General features: G+C 53.5%; 1 protein-coding gene across 1 annotated transcript; it reads left to right on the top strand.

Annotated features, from left to right (window-relative positions):
* Window positions 1–7,119: 7,119 nt before the first annotated feature.
* Window positions 7,120–20,123, top strand: LOC309820182 (H-2 class I histocompatibility antigen, Q10 alpha chain-like; the record flags this gene model as incomplete). The annotated part of the gene is made up of 7 exons (XM_082650779.1): window positions 7,120–7,168; window positions 12,302–12,562; window positions 13,993–14,268; window positions 16,654–16,923; window positions 17,042–17,137; window positions 17,463–17,495; window positions 17,674–20,123. 7 exons carry the CDS (start codon window positions 7,120–7,122, stop codon window positions 17,736–17,738), a joined length of 1,050 nt encoding a protein of 349 aa, XP_082506905.1. The 3' UTR covers window positions 17,739–20,123.
* Between the last annotated feature and the right edge of the window lie 2,187 nt (window positions 20,124–22,310).

Raw genomic sequence — 22,310 nt, forward strand, 5'->3', positions numbered from 1 at the left:
GTGCCCACCCTGGGGCTTTACCATCTCCTGGACAGAGGCTGTCCTCCTACAGAGAGGGCTGAAAATTAATTAATTTTGAAATTGACGTTGAGCAAGTGCACATGACACATGAGTCTTGATTCCACATCTAGCAGCACCTGTCTACATCTTTATCTCTTCACTTGGAAAACGGGGGTAAATTGCATGCACCTCCACACTGGTACAAGGACCACATGAAATTTCGAAAGTGTTCAGTAAGGTGCGAAACACCGTTCACAGGTAAAGTGACGTCATTATCGTCAATGGATGTAGCAGGACACAGGGGCTCTCTGGGGGCATCTTCCTCCCCCTCGAGTGTACAGGCACTCACCTGAGTTTACCTGAGTGCCAGTGTCAGTGTACAAGAGAAGCTGTGAGGAACTGTCTTTCTCTTGTGTCTCCTTTCAAAATGAGGCTGTGGCTCTGGGTGACCAGAACTCAATGGATTGGAGAGCAAGCTGAGAGGTGCTGCCAGGACCTGCCCCGGAGGTGCAAACACACCCCCTTGTCTCACTTATGGACTAGATGTTTCTGTTTACAAAATGCCTCCTTGACTGGAAGAACAGAAACGTGGTGCATTTTGCTAACCCAGCTGGGCTCCATGCTGCCTCTCTCAACCTGCCTCCTCCGATGTGAGTCCCAGACCCTCCTCCATTTCCCATCCTGTTGCTGGAGGCAGGTGGCATAGAGCAGCCTTAACTCAGGTCTTGTCCTGGGACTTGTAAGGGGGGGTGGGAGGGAGGTCCAACAGGGAGGGGATATATGTATACATATAGCTGATTCACTTTGTTGTACAACAGAAGCTAACACAACATTGTAAAGCAACTATACCCCAATTAAAAATAAACAAACAAAACAAAACAAAAAACAGCTCCAAACATGATGGAACACCTGCTGTGCACCTGCACTCTCAAATGTGTGTCATCTCAGTTAATCAGCCTTCCTTCATTTCCTTGTCTTTTTTTAACATCTTCTAAGCAAAACTCTTTGCTAAACTCTCGGTAGATTACAGTTTACCTCTGTGGTTAGTGAATTTCCAGAACTTCAAAGATCAGATGTATAGAAGAGTCATTTTACCAGCAGTAGAGGCTACCCGGGTGAGGCATTTCAAGCAGGTGTAAAGGGGGTCCTCAACTCACAGAAATCTGGGGCTCTAAGGGGACGGTGCTGGTGAGTGTGAAAACCCAGGTGCTCTGGGTTCCCAGAGCAGAAGTCCTGGGGTGCAAGTATTCGCTGCTCGGGGTTTGCCCCCAGAAACCGGGGCGGGGACAGGGACAGGGAATGCACCCTCTCATCCTGGAAGGGATCAAAGGCTGGGTACCTTTGATCAAAGCTGAGTACCCCGTGTGGCTCCTCCTGGTCCAAGGTGTGGATGGAAAGACTCTCTGGCAGGAAGCTCCAGCACCCCACATCCCCCCTGTAGCTCTCTCTTCCCCTCCATTAACACCCTCTTCATGGGTTTGCTGCCATAAGGCAGGATTCTCAGGATAAGGTTGCCAGGACCATGGTCACTTTAGCTTCACATCCTCACTGGCCAGGAGCCCTCATCCACTTCAACTCCTCTCTCCTTCCACACCACACACGCCCCAGTGTCCCTCCTGACTGTGGACCTGGACAACTTTTAGTATTTCTTCTCTTGCCTTGTCTTTCTCTGAAGGTGAGCTAAGCAGAACTTGGAAGGTGGGGGAAGTGTGAGAGAGGGCCAGGGCTCCAGCTCAGTGAACTTTGTGGTTCCTTCCTGCTCTCAGGTGATGGTAGCCAGCACTCCCCCACAGAAGGAGGCCTGTTTACCATCTTCCTTCCTCCGTCCTCCCCTCAAAGCTCTCAGGCCAGAGCAGTGAAGACCTTATTGGTAGATGAAACTTACCCAAAGGTTGTGAAGGGTGAGAATTTTTTTCTCATAAATTTATTTATTTTTATTTATTTATTTTTGGCTGCATTGGGTCTTCGTTGCTGTGTGCGGGCTTTCTCTAGTTGTGGCAAGCGGGGGCTACTCTTCATTGCAGTGCATGGGCTTATTGCGTTGTCTTGTTGCAGAGCACGGGCTCTAGGTGCCCAGGCTTCAGTAGTTGTGACACATGGGCTCAGTAGTTGTGGCTCACAGGCTCAATAGTTGTGGCGCACGGGCTTAGTTACTCCGCGGCATGTGGGATCTTCCTGGACCAGGGCTCGAACCCGTGTTCCCTGCATTGGCAGGCAAATTCTTCACCACTGTGCCACCAGGGACGTCCCTCGATTAACTAGATTTTTCTGATGCCCAACTTCCTCTATTCTTTCCCCTCCTTGTGTTCTTTTGACAATATTAAAACGCAACAAACGTTGTGCTCTAGACTCAGATCGTTACAATCCGGCTTCTCCTCTCCTGTTGGCCTGGCAGGACACCACGTGTGTGGTGGCCCCGAGACAGCGCAAAGCTGTACTTCTGGCCTTTCCCTCTGTTGTGTAAATTGCTCCCCTCACTCGCCCCAATCAGGATCACCAAAGCTCTTCCTATGAATTTTCAAATATCAGAAAAGGCCCAGCTGAAAACTATTATCCTGAACATGGGAATCCCTGGTCAGAATTCAGGGGGTCTGTGAACCCAGATGGGGAAAATAACCTTTATTTTCACTAACTTCTAGCTGAAATTTAGCCATTCATCCCCTGATGAGTAGAGGTAGCAAAGCTCAGTGGTGTTAGCAGGACCGTTGCCTCGGTCCCAACAGAAACCACAGGTGTTTTCGTATCACATGACAGTTGTCTCAGACACCGCCCGACTTTCCAAATGGCTGTAACTTGAGCTTCACTGCCTGGTCTCGTGGTCTCGTTTCGTGAGGCAGGAAATAAGCATATGTGCTGTATTTCACAATTACCGCAAACAATTGGGTTTTTTTCATGTTTTCTTTTCCCGAGCCCACCAGAGGGCGCCATCAAGGACCTGCGGTTGGGCCCCAGGGTGCGTGCGGTGGAGCCGCAGCCAGAGCCCGGCCGGAGCCTGAACCTGAGCCAGGGTGGGGTCGCAGCTGCCGCGGCCCTGGGGCCACTGAGCGCTCTCCCGCCTGGACCCCGGCGAGGGACGCATCCTACGGTCGGACGGCGGCCGGCGTTGGCACGAGGCCCCTGCCCCACAGCTGAAGACGGACTCCACCGGGACCGGCACCCTGGGGCAGCGCGTGAGGCTGCCGATCAGGCGGCCGCAGAGTCCCGGGAGTGCGCGGGACCGGCGGTCGCCGCTGCCACCACCGCTGCTGCTGCTGCTGCTGCTGTCGGGACTGGTGCGGGAGGGCGCAGCAGGTAACCGGGCGGAGAGGTGTGGGAGCCGGGGCGGACCCCCAATCGTCCCCCAGCCTCGCGCCTGTGGCGGTGCTAGGGAGAGATCCACCAAGAACGCGGAAGCTATTCTGGGTTTGGGGGAGGGGGCCGGATGGTGAATCGGAGAGCTGATCCAAGATCGCAGGGGTCGCTGAGCCCCGGTCTAGGCAGGGCCCCTGTTTTGCCGCCTCCCATTTCAGACCCCTGATCGGACTGAGCGGTCAGGAGAGTGGGGACCCCGGGGGACCCAGCCGACGCCACAGCTTCCTGGGGGTCCCTTGGCCTCTCTGGAGGACGCCGCTCACGCTCAGTTCCCAGGGCTGGGTCCTCCAGGAAGGCCCTGGGGAAGCTCCGTGGAGGCAGGAACCTGAGCGCTGCCTGCACAGCCTCCGCCTGCTAGCTCGGCGAGGCACCTGCCCTTCGCTATAGGTCTCCCTGGCTCCTTGGCGAGGTTCCCTCGGGTTGCCCGCGCAACCCCTTGTTGAGGTGGCGGGTGATGCGGAGCAACAAGGATTTTTCTGACCTAGCGGGGAATTTCCATCCTTTAGCCATTTCCGTTCTGCGCGCAGAACTGCAGGGCCGGACCTCCCCCGGGATTCCCGACGGCTCCCACCGAGCACCGCCCACCCTGACCGCACAGATGCCCGAAAGTTTATTAGCACAGGCGGGAAGTGTCCACCATCATGGCAGTAATAATAGCTGATGTCCTTTATTCCAGGCTCTGTTCCAAGGGCTTCACGTCCAAGAAGCCATTTCGGCTCTTAGAACACACAAAATTTACAATTTACAGATTTAAAATAGGGCCCAGAGTGGGCGCTAGGTGGCAGCACTGGGACCCAGAGTCGGAGTTCTTAGATTTTTTGTGTTTGGACCCTGTCTCAGAATGTTTTTAACACAAAAAATGAAATACATAGGATTCCAAAGGAACCCAGTTATGTTTTTATAAAGCTACTAAAAAATTTAAATAGAAATATAAGTTTGTGATATGTAATATATGTGCTTCTAAGTTAGCACATTAAAGGATGCATTAGATAGCAACAATTCCCAGAATTTGGAAGTAGTGAGGGTAAAGCATATTTCCAGGTGTCTGCAACAACGGTCACGTGATTCGAAAACATCTGTGGCTTCTATCAGAGACCAAAGCACAGGTTCTGCAAATCCTGCTGAGCTCTGTTGCCTCCATTTAGCATGGGAGAAAGGCCAAACTTCAGCTAGAGGTTAGTGAAAATAAAGAGGTTATTTTTTCCCTCCAAGTTGAGGCTCCTGAACGCAATAGGATGCATCTCCAGGAGGATTCAGCCCTCAGCTCCCCATGGGAAACACTTGAAGGAGAATCACCCTGGATGTCTGGGCAGGAGATCAGGGGAGAGAATGGAGCCAGAGATGGGGACGAGTTTGGCCAGTGTCCCTGGAACAGGGACCCCAGGGGAGTGGGGCTGTGAACCTGAAAACCAGGACTGGTTACACTGTGTCTCTGGGCCAAGACTGTAACCAGCCCTGGTTCTCAGGTTCACACAGCCCCTGAGGATCCTTCTTACAGCTCCCCCCAGGGGTGATACAGGGGCGCATAGGCGATTCCAGTTCTGCGTGGCAGGGATGGTCATGGGTGTGTGTGCATAGACCCTGTAGCCTTGTGAGGGGAATGGTCAAGGCTGGCCCAGGGGGACAGGTCCCCAAGCCAAGGAGGAGGGAAGGAATGGAGGGTGACCCTGGTGCGTGCCAAACTGTAGGAAAGAGATGGCACATGGCAGGGAGGTAGCTAGGCATCTCCAGCAAGGCCCCTCAAACACTCCTGGGTGCCAGGCTTTCCCTGCAGGAGGTGGGGAATGAAGAAGTGGATTTCAAGGGGCAGATGTCATGAGTCATGCAGCAGGGAGTTCTAAGCCTCATAGCAGCTTAGAATTGAATCCTATGACAAGGATTCAATTATTATCCCCATGGTAAAGATAGGGACCCTGAGGCTCAGAGAGGTTAACTGGCTACCCAGGGTCTCCCAGAGTCTCACGGCTCGTTAGAATTTGGGTTCCAGGCTGGCTCTGGAGCCCATGCTGCCTCAGGCAGAAGCTGAGGCAGGGAGTCCTGGCCCGGTGAGAGGAGATGGCAGAACTAATCCGTGGCCCTTGGGATCAAAGCTGTGAGAGACAGATTAAGTAGAGATAAATGATTACAAAGCTGGTTACTACAGCAAAGCTGGAATTAGGGCCTGGGGAGTGGGGGTGAGAGCAGGGTAAGGGCCGTACTCTTGGGTATCTGGCCTGGGCAACCAGGGGGCACTGAGACAGGAGCAGCATCAAGGGCAGGCTAGGGGAGGGACTGCAGAGGCCAGTCCTATAGAACTTCAAGGGCCATGACCACTGAGACTGCTTCTGGTCTCCCTCTTCCCTTTTCCACCCTCCTCCTCATGTGACTCTGCGTGCCCTTGTTACTCTGCCTCCCCCTTCCTGCACTCCATCTCAGGTTCATCCAAGCCAGGGATTCAGGGTCCCCTCCCTGCTGTCCACAGCCACACCCTTTCTGTGGCCCAGACCTTGCCCTTGAACTCCAGCCCATAGGACCTGACCCAATTTGGCCTCAAGGAGAAACTGAGGCACGAAGAGGCAATCTAGCCCTTTTTTTTCTCCCCAGACTCATCTCTTGCATTTGTAGTCGTCCCTTGACCTTGGTTTTCCTGAACACACCACACTCTTTTTCATTCCAGGCATTCCCAGGTGCCAGTGCTTTTGCCTAGAGCAGTTCTCAAACCTTAGAATCACCCAGAGGGCTTGCTGAACTACAGAAAGCTAGGACCCACCCCCAGAGCTTCTGACTCAGTAGGGCTGGGGCCCAAGAATTTGCATTTCCCCAGGCGAGGCTGATGCAGCAAGTTCTGAAACTACACTAGACTCACACGAGCCCCAAATTTCCTTCCCTCCTCACGCACCCTACTGCCAGGTAACTCACACTGGTGAGGTCTCCTCCAGGTTTCAGCCTACAAGACCCCTGACCTCGGCACCCTCCTGCCCCAGGATGCCCCCGGCACCTGGTACTTCTGCTCCCCGACACTTGTCAGCCCCCACTGGCCTTACTGGATCTGCTTGTGTAATTGCTCGATTGTCCCCTTCCCTGCCAGACCTGAGCTCCCTGGGTGCTATGTCTGTCTCTCTGTCCCCACACACACCCCCACCTGGCTCAGTGCCTGGCTTGTAGTAGGTGCTCAATAGATGTTTGTCAAATGAGTAATATTGCAAGCGGAGAGAGGTCAGGGCTGGCACAGCTGAGCAGGTGGGCAGGGCAGAGCCAGGAGGACCTGGGCAGCACATGAGAATCACCTGGGAGTTTTCAACGCCCGCCAGTGTGCAGCCCTCCCTTACCCCCAAATCCACTAAATCCATATCAATGGCAGGATAGTCAAAGCAGCGTTGGGCAGCCGGATGGAGAACCTCTAGCAAAGCCCAGTCCTGGTTTCCCTCCTCTCTAAGTGGGAACAATCAAGACCTGCCTCACAGGAATGCAGGGAAAACACCACGAATCAATACTTGTAAAGCTCAGGAACCATGCCTGGCACCAAGGCCCAGACCTCAGCCCTGCTGGCTTTGTGCCTGGGTGCTGGGGGGAGCTTCCAGCCACTCCTGTGGCAAAGGCCCCACATCCCTCTTCCCTTTCAACGTGCCTCTCATCATCATTCCATACTGTCTCTCCCAGCAAACACAAGGATGCGTAGGATGTTTATACCTTGAGATTCATACTTCCCTTTTCCGTTTCTCCCTTGCAGAGAGTCCCTGGGGGCTGCCCTTGGTGGCCGATAGCCCGGCGGCCAGGGCAGAGGTGGTGATGGCAGAACTGGCACACCTGAAGTTGGAAAAGAAGCGATGGCCTACAGGTAAGATCGTGCCTATCTGCTGAACAAGGGGTAGGATGGTGGAGGCCAGGAGCCCCCAGTCTGCAGGAGGCCGTGTGCACAGTCTTGGAATCTAGTATACTGTCTTGGGGCGGGGGAGCTCTGCCAGGGTAGAGGACACAGAGGCCAGAGCCTTTGGAGGGTGTCCCAGGGGATGAGACCTGACCTCCAGTGAGCTGGCCCCTCACTCAGTCATCTTTCCCCACCCCCGACTCCAGCTCTCTCCTTCCCACGGCTACCTCTCCCTTCAGAATAGGAAAGCTCTAAGACTAAGAAGATGAGGTCTCCATGCCTGTACTTCTTCCTTATTTTCATTATCTCACCAAATGCTCTAGCACTCTGGAGCAGGTCAGTTAATTGCACCCACTTACAGATGAGGACACCAAGGCTTGGAGCTGTGAAATAACTTCCTCATGGCCACGCAGCTAGGAACTGGCAGTGCTACGTGGATTGTGGGGGAAGTGAGGCAGATGCACAAAAGTCTCCTGGGCAGAGTGGGAAAGGGGCTGGCCTCCACCCTCCTCCACCACAGTCAGAGGAGAAGGTAAAAGGCTGGGCCAAAGCGGGTGCAGGACTGCTCCTTGTTGGGGGCTGGCCACATGGCCCAGTGACCAGGAAGTGGCAGTGGATGGGGTCGGGGGTGGGAAGCTGATGATACAAACAGGCCCTGAAGCAATGATGGGCATGTAGCCACTTCCTTAGGCCATGTCACAGCAGGAGCAGATCCCCCTGGATGCCTGCTGTGTGTCCCCCACTTCCTCCTGCCATGGTCCCACAGTGCGTGGCACTGACCCCCAGCCTGGCAGGTGGTATCGCCTCCAAAGCCAGGAGATGGCCTCCTTCGGCTTCTTTTGCCACACTCTGGGCTGCAGCCCAAGGCATGATGATCCCTCCTGGGCCCAGTTAGCAAGTGGGAGTCTAGTCCCAGCTGAGACGGCCCTCCTGGGGAAAAGATGGGAATAGGCAGGGTGTGAGCCCCTGCAGAGAGCCGGCTGGGCTCTCAAGACCATCTGGCAGGCAGAGCAGAGAGCAGTGGGATTTTCAGAGAGGAAGAGATGGCAGGCGCCTCCCTGGATACATGGGAGGCGGTATCTGGAAGTCAGCTGAGGGGGTCACAATCATGAACTTGCCCTAAAAGCAAGTCCTTGACTCTCAGGATGGGTACCAGATGCCAGGACGTAGGCCATGGTGAAGCAGTCCAGGGCAGAGCAGATGCCGGGAACCAGAGCCCTCGTGGCAGGGAGGGCTAGGCCAGAGGGCTATATCCAAGCCATTCCAGACACCATCTGGACAAGCCTGGGAAGGATTCAGAATTCAGCCCCTTCTTTCACCCCTACACCCACTACACTGAATCACACCACCATTTTATTTTTCCCCTGCATTCTTGCAGCAGCCTCAGAACACCCCAAGCATGCTCCTGCCTCAGGACCTTTGCACTGACTTTCCCCTCTGCAGACCTGGAATTCTGTCTCCCAGATCTTTACATGCTGGTTCCTTGAGTTCTTTAATAGTTTCCTTTCTGGGAAGGCCTTCCCTGCCCATTCTATCTAAAATTTTTAACTCCTCCCCTGATATTTTGTATATCTCTGCTTTATTTTTTTCCCTCAGCACTTATCACTATCCAGCCTACCATACATTTTACTCCTTTATCTTGCTTACCCTACATTCATGTAAGCTTCCTGACAGCAGGCACTTGGGGCTCTTTGGGTTATCCCAACATCCCCAGGGCCTCGGAGATAGCCAAACGGTAGGTGCTCAGAAAGTACTTGCTGAGTGGGGTGGCAGGGTGGGCCCTGCTGGGCCATATGATCTAGGCTGCCAGGATGAGCAGAGCTGAGCCGTCTTAAATTGGAGCCAGGATGGTGTCTTGGGAGGGCAGAGAGTGGAGAGATGCCATGGGGAGGGGCCTTCTCATGTGTCCCCAGCCACTCAGTGTCACCCAGAAGTGGGTTCACTAAAGGGTGGGTTCAAGCCAAGGATCGCCTTGAGAATCTGGGTGCGCAGTCTGTTCCTGCCTTTCACTACTGGTGTGAGCTTTGCAGGTGGCTTTGCCTCCCTGTGGCTCAGTTTCCCCATATGTCATAGATAGGTACAATAGTACCCTCCTGATAAAGTTGTTATGAGGGTGACCTGGCCAACATCTTATAAAGTGCTCAGGACAGGGCCAGCCCCTAAGTGCTTTAAAAGTGTTTCGTAAATTTTAAAAAATATATATATATATTGATCGACTTCCCTTCATTTTAACCAAAAATAACTGGCCACTAAAGCAGCTAACATTAATAAATAGTAACATTACATAGTAAGCAAGGTCGTGCACCTGCCCTAACAGAACGACCAGGTGTGTGTTGCTCCCTTTCCCACCAGGCCTGACCTCAGGATCGCTTGCTCTTTCCTGCATTTTCTGCACCTGGGGAAGAGCACATCCGTCCCTTCACGGCCTCTTTGCTTAGGTGATGGGAGCACCAGGGTTCCTGGGCCTCTACTTCTGTGTCCCTCAGTCTTTGGCACAGCTGTCAGAGGATGTCCTTGCTCCCAGATGGTGCATTCTCCTCCCTCTCTCTCTCCCTCCGCCCTCCACTACCCTCCCCCGGCCCCGGGACTCACTGGCCACCAAACCCTCAGGACCTAATGGGCTTCAGTCGAATACTATCTGTTTCCTGTAGCTGCTGTAACAGGTGACCACAGCTTGGGGGCTACAAGCTACACATGTCTTCTATTTCAGTTCTGGAGGTCAGAAGTCCAAAATGGGTTTCACTGGGCTGAAATCAAGGTGTTGGCAGGGCCGGCTCCCTAAAGAGGCTGTAACGGAGAATCTGTTTCCTTGCCTCTTCCAGCTTCTAGAGCTGCATTTCTTGGCACGTGGTGCCTTCCTGCATCTTTCTCTTCTCCATCTTCACATCACCTTCTCCTCTGACGTCATGGACTCTCCCTCCGCCTCCCTCTTCTAAGGACACATTAGGGCCCGCCTAGACAATCCAGGATAATCTCTCCATCTCAAGATCCTTAATTTCATCTGCAAAACTCCTGGTACCATATAAGGTAACATTCAAAGGTTCCAGGGATATCTTGGGGGGGCCATTATTCAGCCTATCACACTATGCTTCCTGAGCTGTGGAGACAGAGGCAGGACAGGAAGCCCAGCTGGCATGGCTTCCTCACCACCCAGGAGGCCAGCAGCTACCCAAAGACACAGGATCTTTGCCCTCCCTCACTTCCAGGGCAGGTAGAGCTGCTGCAGATCAGAGCCAAGGAGTGGGTGGGTCACCTTGACACAGAGAAACCGTAGCCTCTGTTCTCCCCAACGCCTTTGTGCCTGTTCACAGCTGCCAGCACAGGAGCACACCACACTGATCTTAACTCAATGGTGTGCAAGCAAACAGCACCGTGAGAGAGACTCCAGGCATTTCCCAGGAGGCCCACACCAGCCCAGACCCGATGTTAACCCTTCACTCAAACACTCTTAACGTGGACCCCTCTTGCCTCCCATGAGGAGGTTTCTCCAGCCGTGAGAAGAGAACACCTCTTTCCTCAGCTTAGAAAAAGGCAGCGAACCCTGGGGAGAGAATATGGGCTGCCCTCTTTCTAGTGCATGCCTTTGAGTGCTATACGTGGCCTCCCCTGGACCTCGGTTCCTTTATCTGAAAAATGGGGCCAACCACACTGACCTCTTAGGTTTATTGTAAAGATCAACTGAGATAGTGAGTGAGGAGCCGTTAAACCAGTGCACACAGTGGTCATTCCAAAAATGGCAGCTGTGATTATTGTCACTGCCATTCATGTTCTTATTTTTTGTCCAGTTCAACAAAGGCCAGAAGTAAGTGCTCACTGTGTGCCAGCTGTGCTGCTAGGCCCTGGGGAAACAGCGATGACAGAGTCAGATGTATTGCCCACCCTCATGGAGTCCACAGTTTCACAGGGAGCACAGGACACTATTGAGACCCCTCTGAGGGACATCAGGCTGAAATCAGGAGGACTTCCTGGAGGAGGGGACACCTTACTACAACCTGAGGAATGAGGAAACTGGCTGAGAGAAAACAGAGAGGGGAGTGCAGCAGGTGCAGAGGGCCTGGGCGGAGTTTGGTGTAGCCTGAAATAACAAGAAGGCAGTAAAAAAAAGAGCTGTGAGTGGGGAGATGTGTTTGACTTCTCCTTTCTCACTTGAATGTTCAACCATTGAGCACCTACTGTGTGCCAGAAGCTAATCTAGGTGCTGGGGAAACAGAGCAATCCATACAGGAATCGCTGCCCTTAGGGAGCTGACGTGGCAGAGGAGAGACGGACCATTAACAAGACAAACAAAGTGCATATTCTCTAGGAAGTGTAGTGCTATGGAGAAAAATAACAGAGACAGGAGTGTTGAGGGATAAAAACTTCTGAGCAAGAAGCTTTTTAAAAATTAGGTAAGAGAGTAAGCCAGGGATATCTCTGAGAAATGTGGCCTGCGTTTCTTAAGATACAGCATTTGTTTTAATAGCTTGAGTCAGGACTGGCTGCTAAGTAGATTTCATCTCCAGCACCAAGTTTAACTGATGAGTTGGCGCTTTTGGAGACATAGTAGAGGGGCAGCATTTGGACTCAAAGAGAAAAGAGATTGACTAGTAACGTCTGCTGTGGGAGCAGGAGGGAGTGGGGAATGGAGTCAAGATGCCACCAGCTTGGCGGCAGTGATTCAAGCTAAGAATGATGGCCAACCTTTCCCAGGTATGTCTGGGCAATGAATAATTCCACATAAATTAAGCTTCCAAACAACCAACTCTTAAAAAGAAATATTTTTAATTTGAAATGGGAAACCAGAAAATCATACTTATTAGAGATGAGTATAAAGTATGAGTAAGTAGGCCCTGAGTGAAGAGCTGAGAAACTTTCTGGGAAGAAAATCCATAAGCCTTAATGCATGAACTTTGTTCTCAGTGTTTGACTGATTCTGTCTATATTTAAACTCTTTGGATGCCCTTATTTTTTCCACTGAAATTCCCAGTTCTTGCTGATAACGAATTCTCTGGATACGTTTCCACTGCCAACCCTACCCAGCACACTGACCACCCTCCCCCGACCCCCACCCAGTGCAGACCCAGGCAGTCCATGTGAGCCTGAGACCAGCCTGTGTTTCCACAGGGACACACTCGCTCCACTACTACTACCTGACCCTATCAGAGCCAGGCCCAAGCCTCCCTAAGTTTCTGGCTGTAGGCTACGTGGACGACCAGCCCTTCATCCGGTTTGACAGTCGTGTGGGCAAGGCTGAGCCCCAGGCCCCGTGGATGACGCCGATGGATGCCCAGTACTGGGAGACGGAGACCAGGAAGCAGGAGAAATGGGCGGAGGTGCAGCAGGTGGAGATGTGGACGGTGATGGGCTACCACAACCACAGCAGCGGTGCCTTGGGCGGACTCCCCATGCTTCACGCTCTGCACACTGACCCTCGAGGCAGCCATGCCCGTCATAGGGTGTGGGACAAGCTTCTGATATTTGGCTCTTCTCAGTCTCCTTCCCCCACAGCCAAGCAGGGGCCTCAGGGCCTCAGAATCAGGGCTTCAGCAGCCAGCCCACAGGCCAGTGCAGCAGGCCTCCACAGGAGCAGAGGGCCCACGATAGCTCCCCCTCTCCCCTTGGCTACCCAGGGTTCTGGACCTCAGCAGACTGGGAGAGGCTTTTCCCTGCCTCACGCACCACCCTCAAATCACGCCTTCCCACCCAGGTCCTCAAGATGCCATCTCAGCTTCCCCATCTCAGCAGCAGCAAGCTTACAGCTACCACCAAGGCTGCTGCTAATTCTCAAGAAAGTGCTTATGGAGCACAGCTCGTTCACACAATACCCTCCTGCTCTGTGGCCAGACACACCCAAATGACCAAACTAAAAGCCTCGGGTCCCCAGAGGCCTCAGAAAGAGTAGATATAGGGCTTCCCTGGTGGCGCAGTGGTTGAGAGTCCGCCTGCCGATGCAGGGAAAACGGGTTCGTGCCCCGGTCCGGGAAGATCCCATATGCCGCGGAGCGGCTGGGCCCGTGAGCCATGGCCGCTGAGCCTGCGCGTCCGGAGCCTGTGCTCCGCAACGGGAGAGGCCACAGCAGTGAGAGGCCCGCGTATCGCAAAAAAAAGAGAAAGAGTAGATATAAAGGACTGAGCCTGGGAAGGGCTGTGCACCAGCCCAGGGCCCCCGGGATAAGCATGGCATGACGTAGTCTTAGCACTGAGGACATTATACACCCATAAGTAGTGTGGGATATGAAATAAGGATGTGCCTAAATATGAACTTGAGTGTTCATCCCACATGAGAGGCCCAGCAGGTTTCTCAGCCCAGGCTGCTTATCAAAATTACTTGGGAGATTTTTTTTAATAAACTTATTTATTTTATTTATTTATTTTTGGCTGCATTGGGTCTTCGGTTCTGCACGTGGGCTTTCTCTAGTTGTGGCGAGCGGGGGCTACTCTTCGCTGCGGTGCGTGGCTTCTCACTGCGGTGGCTCCTCTTGTTGCAGAGCACGGGCTCTAGGCGCACGGGCTTCAGTAGTTGTGGCGCATGGGCTCTGGAGTGCAGGCGCAATAGTTGTGCTCGGGCTTAGTTGCTCCATGGCATGTGGGATCTTCCCAGACCAGGGCTAGAACCCGTGTCCCCTGCATTGGCAGACGGATTTTTAACCACTGCGCCACAGGGAAGCCCCCGTTTTTGTTTTTGTTCTTTAAATGCTGACACCCTGTCCCTCCACCCTTTGGAGTCCCCTCTGGGTGGTGGGCTTCTCCGTGCCTCTCAGGGACTTGACACCCCCGGCCACCACTAACCAAAGTCTTCTTACCTGCACACACAGGGATGCACAGTACTCAGCGCATGTTCGGCTGTGAGATCCAGGAAGACGGCCGCTACAGGGGCTTCTGGCAGTTTGGCTACGATGGGCAGGACCACCTGTCGCTGGACCTGGAAACCCTGAGCTGGGTGTCAGCTGAACCCGTGGCCATGCGGACCAAGCACCGGTGGGAGACAGAGCGCTGCTACGCAGAGTACGACAAGGCCTACCTGGAAGGCCCCTGCCTTGCCTCTCTGCACAGATACCTGGAGCTGGGAGGCCAGAGATTCAGCCGGAGAGGTAAGGCCCACCCTGTGGCAATGCAGAATGGCCGCATGCTCCCATTCTCGAGAGCCATCCCATTTGACAGAGAAGCCTTTGGGTGGGGGGGTGAGGAAGCAGGCAGTGTCCCCCTGGCTCAGACAAGCCCACTGGGACCCAGAAAGATGGCCAGCTAGCCAACAGCTTTTTCCTGCAGAGGAGGAAGAAAGCCCAGACCACAGGCCTTCAAGTGAGGTGGAGTGGGGAGTTGTGGAGCCTCCCCTGTCCCAGTGTGGTCTTGGAGAATAAACCCCCTTTTTCTGGGCCTCATTTTGTTCATCCACAGAGCGAGTGGGTTAAACTAGGTGCTCATAAAATCCTTTTGGGGTTTAACATCCTTTGGCTCTGCTCCTTGGGAAACAGACCCCAGGCCCCAGGGTCTGCATCCCTCACCACTCCCTGGACCACTGGGGACTGCCGGGGAAACTGAAGCCCTCTGCCCCTCTCCTCCCTCATACCCCTCATGCTAAACATGCTCCCCAGACTCCAGGTGCATCGCAAACTTCTCCTGAACCCAGTCAGCAGGGCTGGAGACACAAGGGCTGGGATGGACACTAGGGAAGGTGGGTGCTTTGGGGTGCCGAGGGTGAAAGCCTCGCGGCTGTGGTGGTCAGGGAAGCTGCTGGGGGTGGGGCTGATCAGAGCACCCAGCACACCGTGATGTCTGGTGATTGAGCAGTGGGATGTGAATCAGTTGAGGTAATGGGGAGGATATTCCTCAAAGGGAGGCCAGGACAGGTAACATCAGGAGCAGAAGATGTGATTATGAGAGCAGAGCGTGGTGGTTCAGGGCTCAGGCACTGGAGCCTAGCCTCTAGATACACAGCTCAGCTCCAGGATTTGCTGGCTGTGTGACCTTGGGCAAGTTACTTGCCCTCTCTGTGCCTCAGTTTCCTCATCAGTATCATGAGGGTGGCAATAATACCTGCTGCCTCCCCAAAGCAAACATATTGGTGTGCATTAAGTAAGTAGTGTGGAACTCTCATTCAGCACCAGGTGTTGTCTTCTGTCCTTCACCTGGTAGATTAGTCAGGATTCTCCACAGAAACAGAACCCACAGGATGCATAGAGAGAGGAAAAAAGAGATGTGTTCTAAGGAGTTGGGTCACATGACTATGGAGGTAGAGAAGTTCCAAGATCTGCGGTCAGGAAGCTGGAGACCCAGGAAGAGCTGATGTTGCAGTTCCAGTCTGAGACCAAAGGCCTGAGAACCGGGAGAACCAATGTGTAGTTCCAGTCCGAATGCTGGAAAGTTCGAGACCCAAGAAGAGTCAGTGTTTCTTTTTTTTTTTTTTTTTTGCGGTACGCGGGCCTCTCACTGTTGTGGCCTCTCCCGTTGCGGAGCTCAGGCTCCAGACGCGCAGGCTCAGCGGCCATGGCTCACGGGCCCAGCCGCTCCGCGGCATGTGGGATCTTCCCGGACCGGGGCACGGACCCGTGTCCCCTGCATCGGCAGGCGGACTCTCAACCACTGTGCCACCAGGGAAGCCCAGTGTTTCATTTTTTGAGTCTCAAGGCAGGAGAGACCCGTGTTCCAGCTCAGTAGTAAGGCTAGAGGAGCTCCCTATTACTCAGCCTCCTTGTCCCGTTCAGATCTTCAGCTCAGTGAATGGGCTCACGCACACTGCAGAAGGCAATCTGCTTTACTGAGTCCACTGATTCAAATGTTAATACCACCCAGAAACACCATCACACACCCAGAAAGATGTTTGACCAAATGCTTGGGCATCCCGTGGACCAGGGAAGTGGATACAGAAAATGAACTATCACCCCTGAATTACGTCATTTGGAACTTGAACTCTGAGTGGAAGGAATGATGAAGGAAGGCCCTGAGCGCTGGCAGAGGGCTGTGGACCATAGTCAGACTGGGCTTCATGGCCAGGATGTCCAGCTCCGGAGCCCACAGTCATAACCATTCTCATTATAGGGTCAGAGAAGTAACCTTCTTGCCCTCATTTAACAAAGTCTTATTAGGCACCTCCTGTATGCAGGAAGTCACAGGGGGAAGTATGTCAAGCCTCTGAGAAAACCCTAGAGTCTCTGTAGGGAGAAGGGGGAGGGTCAGTCTAGGGCCCAACAGCCCCACCCAGGACCCTCCTTGGAGGTTGGGGGCAGGAGGTCATATCCCCCTCATGGAAGTTCCCGGGACAGTGCCCTTCTGGAATGGTGGGCAGTGGGTTGTCCCTGCTTGCAGCAGTAATTGGGTGCCTTCCCCGGAGAGAGACCCTGTCCCTATTTCCTTGTCCTCCACCCTGGAGGATGCGGGAGGAGCCCGGGATTAAGCATGAGGGATGGGCAGAGCGCAGCAGCCCATCAGCAGCCTTCCTCGCTCAGCAGCCTTCCTCGCTCCCCCTCTCCCTGCAGAGCCACCCACAGTGCGGATAACAGAGCACTCGGCCAAGGATGGCGGCACCATCCTGAGGTGCTGGGCCCTGGGCTTCTATCCACACAACATCTTGCTGAGCTGGTGGCTGGGGGAGAAGGAACTGGACTCCGAGTGTGCGGAGACACGCCCCAGTGGGGACGGCACCTATCAGACGTGGGCGGCTGTGTGGGTGCCGGCGGGGAAGAAGGCCCAGTACACCTGCCGCGTGCAGCACTCCAGCCTGAACCACACGCTCACTGTGTCCTGGGGTGAGGAGCTGGGGCTTGGCCCGGAGCGGGTGAGGAGGGGCTGGGGAGGGCCCAGGGCACCTGGAGACAGTCCCATGGACTGGGGGTGGGGGGGCCCCTCTTCTCTGTCTTTTCTTAGAGTCCTCTCATCCTGGACTTACTGCTGTGGTTATCTCCCTCATCCTGGTCTTGCTGGTGGTTGTTGGTGGTGTGACCTTGACCAAGTGCATTCAAGGTAGGTGGGGAAGAAACAAAGGAGTGGGAGGCCCTCTGGCTGGTCCAGCCTTATGGGGAAGAATGCTGTGCTCCCATCCCTGCAGCTAGAACTGTTCCCTCCTGGGGAGCAGCAACTACTGCTGAGGTCCTGCCCCCTGTCCCCCACCTGTGGAAAAGCCCAAACGTCCCCACCCCACAGCTGCACACCACCCCGAGGACCCTGCAGATCCCACAGTCAGGGGACACCACTGGGCCTGACTTTGGGAAGGGCCCAGAGCGGGAGCGGGAGGGAGAAGGTGGGGACACACCACCCACCTCCTCTCTTGTGTTCTCTTTCCCCACAGCCAGAAATAAGGAATCTTACGAGCAAGCCTCAGGTGACTGTGGGGTGGACCGGTTGGGGAGAGGAAGCCCCAGGTGTTCTCAAGCATGGCGGGGATGCCTTGGAACTCAGGATGGGGGCGGGGCATGGGGTGGGTGCTTTCCCTGGCCTCAGCCTCCTGCCCCATCCCACCATCCCGGAGCCGGGGTCACCTCCCTCCTTTCTCCCTGCAGGTGGAGAGGACCCCCATAATTCCCAAAGCCCAGCAAGAGCAGGGGCTACTCCACTCATCTGCTGACTGAAGGTCACCGTCACAGATCAAGGAGGTGTTTTGTGGGGTGTTTGGGGACCTGAAGGCCCCCGGCACTGGCTGGCTGGTATGAAATCTGACTGTGAAGGGCCCACCCCACCCCGAAACTGAGGCGTCCTCACCCCTAACAGTCTTGTTACAAGTGGTCTGTGCCACTAGGATGGCTTTGCCATCTTCCTGAAGTCCTTTTAAAAGTCTAATTATTTCCTGTTCCGGGGACGGGGAGAAGGGCAGTAGTAATTCCTCAGATTGTTTTACACGTGACAGTTTGCAGAATGGTTTCATGTTAAGTGTAAATCCCACTTGAGCTTCTCAGGCACCCTGTGAGAGTTTGGCTACGTTATTCTCATTCCCACTTCCCGAACGTGAAAACCAAGGGTCTGGGCAGTCAGGGAAGAACCAGAACAATAGTCAAAGAGTTACAGGGGCAGCATCCTTCATGCACCTGCTAGCGTCAGCAAGAAATGGCTGAATGCCTGCCTCATTTATAAGCGTGTTCTTTTATGTATGTCTGATCCGCTTTTGGGAAGATTCGAGTGTTGGGGCTGTGAGGGTGTAGGGGAGGCGGCAAGGGTGGGAACATGTGTATGTGAGGGTGTGTGGGTGTGTATGTGTGAGGGTGAGAGGATATAGGGTGTATGTGAGGGTGAGTGTGTATGTGGTGTGTGGGTGTCCTTGTGTATATGAGGAGAAGCTCAGAGAGACAGGTGCCTGGGGGCCTGTTCGTTGGTCCCAGGCAGTTGGAGGATGAGAAACAACACAGGCCATATTTTCCATTATTTCCTGTCCTTTTGAATGATTTGAATTTTTGCAATAAGCACGTGTTACTGTTACAATAAGGGAAAGACCCCTTTTCGCTGTGTCCTGTGGAAATGCTTGTGAAGGATATGTCTGGAGAAGGCCCAGCCTCACCTTTGCATCTGCAGTGGAGCAGAAACCCCACGTCTCCTCTGTGAACAAGAATCCAGTCTCACGGCCATTTGATGTGCTAAGGGGCTGGGACTCCAGAGCCCTGGCAGAGAGAGGGAGTGCTCACAAAGGACACAAGGCCAGACCCCTCCCAGGGCACCCTCTGCCTCCCCTTCAGCTGACCCCAAGGTGTGACAGAGCCTCCCGTGGGGACTTTTGAAACCTCCGTGTCTGCAGCCCTGGGAGGCTCCAAGCCTGAGGATGTGAACGACTGTAATACTAGAAAAAGATTCAGCCTGCCCTGGTGGCCTGCAGGACCTCAGCAGTGAGCTTGTAATTATCAGATTGTCCTGAAGACGTGTCTTAAATGTCTGTCTTTCTCAGTGATGTTGTCATGTTCCATATATGCTGAGCAAACCACATACTAAGCAGGGTTCTGAGCACTGTACTGTATACTAAGCTGTTTAATCCTCAAAGCACACCTGTGCGGGAGAATTAATACTCCTGTGCTGCAGGTGAGGAAACTGAGGCCCAGGGTCCCGCAGCTGGTTCATGCCAGAGCTGGGATGTGAGGCCAGGTAGTCTGGCCACTGCACCAAAAGTCTCAATGACAACTGTGCTGTTCTGTAAATAGGCAAGCAAGTATAGGTCTGCAATCCCTTATCTGCAATTCTGAAATCCAAAAAAAACGCCAAAAGCCAGAAGTTTCTTCCTAACTTTGTCATCATAACTTGACCTGGGGGACTTTCCTGGTGGTCCAGTGGTTAAGGATCTGCCTTCCAATGCAGGGGACATAGGCTCAATTCCCGGTCGGGGAACGAAGATCCCACATGCCGCGGGGCAACTAAGCCCATGAGCCACAACTACTGAGACCGTGTGCCACAATTAGAGAGCCTTGCACCACAACTACTGAGTCTGCTCGCTCTGGAACCTGCCCACCACAACTAGAGAGAAGCCTGTGTGCCACGAGGAAAGATCCCGTGTGCCGTAACTAAGACCCAACGCAGCCAAAAATAAATAAATAAATATTAAACTAAAACTAAAAAAAAAAAAACTGACCTGGGAGAGAGGTGGGAGGAAAAACAAACAAAACAAAAAATCTTAAAGTGAAGTCAGGTTCTGTGCTTCCACTGCAGGGGGCGTGGGTTGGATCCCTGGTCGGGAAACTAAGATCCCATATGTCGTGCGGTGTGGCCCAAAAAAAAAGTGTTATTCATGCTCATTTATTCTTCTAGTGCGCCTTTTCACAATTTTCCACAGAAATATTGATCTGGGGGATTATGGGGCGTCACCCCAGACCCCTCTGGTAGTATTATGTAATATTCAGCATCCATACCTGGGTAGCTTTCTAAAGCCCAAAGAATTCTAAATTCTGAAATACATCTGGCCCTAAGGGTTTCGGGTAAGAGATTATGGACCTGTATTAATAAGGTTTTGCAGCAATAAACATGTTTTATTTTTACAGTTGTCTGACTGGTGAGACAAGTTAGGAAACAGGGCAGGTCTGGCCCCTACAGATAGGAGGCACAAGTGCCCAGGTGGACCCTCAAGGTTCCCTCAGCCCTGGATGCACTTAGGTCCTCCTGAGCAGAAGTGAAACGTTCTTCCCTGGGGAAGGGGTAGAGGCAGAGTGTGTCTGGGGAGAAGCAGATTGGAGGAGGCTTCTGGCCAGTCATTCTCTCTTTGAATTGGTACAGCTGTGTCACCTTTCTGTACCCTACACATATCGCCAAGGCTTCAGGCTCCTCTACACACCTCCCAGACCCACCTCCTCAGCTTTGGTCCTGCCCAGCCAAGTGTAGACCTTAGACTGGCAATTTGCATGGCTTCTTTGACGCAAGGGCATTGAATATTCAGGGAGCCTTAGATAGAGGGTCTGGCTTCTATAAGTGCAAGCCCTGGGCAGAATGGGCCAGAAGTTCCCGTCCAGTTCTGTGCTTCTCTGTGTCTAGGACCCTGAATACCTCTGGGGCCGCGGGATTATAGGACCATCCCTCCAGATGAGGAAAAGGGGCAGAGAGGCCATGGACGGGAACAGTCCCACAACAGCCCCTACAGGACAGTAGCAGGGCCCCAGGCACCTGCCACCCAAAGGCTGCAGTCATTTCGCTCTTCCATTAGCCTCATTGGCCACTTGGTTTAGAAACTACCAGAGGGCAAAGGCCGAGCAGTCAATATCTGTCCTGGATATCCATCAGCAAACCCTAGTTTTTGCACCTCACAGCCTTTTCCTGCTGGCTTTCCTCACCCTCTGTCCACTCGGCCTCCTGCCTTCTCACCAGAACACGACATCTGCAAGAAGACCTGGAGCTCCGGGACCAGGGAACTGGTAGACGGAAGTGCCTGAGGTGAAGGGACAGCCGCTACGCCTACCCTGGCCTGGGGGCCCTTCCTCCCCCTTCCTGAGTCCTACTAACCCTTCCCTGCTGAAGCAGCCCGCACCGCAACTTCGCACCCCAGGCAGAACCTACCAGCCTTTATGCTGCCAATGGCGCCACCGTCCTGACGTTCCGGAAGTGTCTGCTCCATAACTGGGTTATGAGCTCCTCGGCAACTGAGCAACTTCAACTTTATTTTGTTTTAATCATATTTCCCTTAGAGGCTAGTTCAGTGTTTTGCCCATGGAACCATAAAATACATTTTAGGGGAAAGAACCAAAAAGTATATAAAAATAAAAAATAAAATAAGAGATTTAAGACCTAAAGGGATGCTAAAGCATCTCTAGGAGCCCCTGATAATTTGACACTCTCACTACCCCACCCCGTCATGCGACTCCCCTCTGCTGAGGTCTTGAGGCCTCTCACATTAGAGTCCTTCCTGTCCAGGCTGTGAGCTCTCTCAAGTGTGTCTCTCTCTTACCTCCCACCCCCTCCCCAACACAGATTGGTCTAAGTCTGGTGCACCTGCAAAAACGGAAGCAAAGGCAGATGCTTCAACTAGCACCCGCCAGCCAGGTAGGAGGTGAACCTAGGGGTCCTGAGTCTGATTCCACAGAGGAAGGAACAGGCCCAGAGAGCATGGCCGTTTCCCCTAACCCAGGCTTTACTCCACCCTCATTTTTGTTTCTCTGCTTAGTAGCAGCTTGTCAGTGGTTTCAACCAAAGTCCGGGGCTACGGGCCCAACTGGACCAGCCCGGATGCCGGCCTCTCTCCTGGGTTCCTTCCTCAGCCACCCCTACCAGGTGAGAAACTTGTCAGCAGGGCACTGACTTTGCGTCCTGAGGGTACTGCCACAGACCTCTCCTGGGAACTGCTTCCCTCTGTCAGCCAGACCGGACTGGCTGGGGCTCAGAATTGTGGGATCTCCACCCGAAGACCCACCCCTCGCTCACCCTGTGGGCAGAGTCCAGACTTCAAGGCCTCAGGCCACCCTGATATCCTCCACACCCCACTTTGCACAAATCTCACATGCTGACCACTCAACTCAGGAGTCCTGTCCCAAACCACAACTTTTCAGGGGCCACTACATTCGGAGCAGAATCTCTGGCTGCTCAGTGTGGCCTGGTGCTTTGTGATTATGTGTCAAATGAATGAAGGAATTCATGAATGAATAATAATGAATCATGGGTATTCAGTGAATGACATTAGAATCCAAACTCACCGAATGGCAAGCCTTTCTTACAAGCCATCTTCGATGCAGCCTCACTCCCC

The sequence above is a fragment of the Grampus griseus genome (genome assembly GCF_964374135.1).
Source record: "Grampus griseus genome assembly, chromosome: 3".
Taxonomy (NCBI): Eukaryota; Metazoa; Chordata; class Mammalia; order Artiodactyla; family Delphinidae; genus Grampus; species Grampus griseus.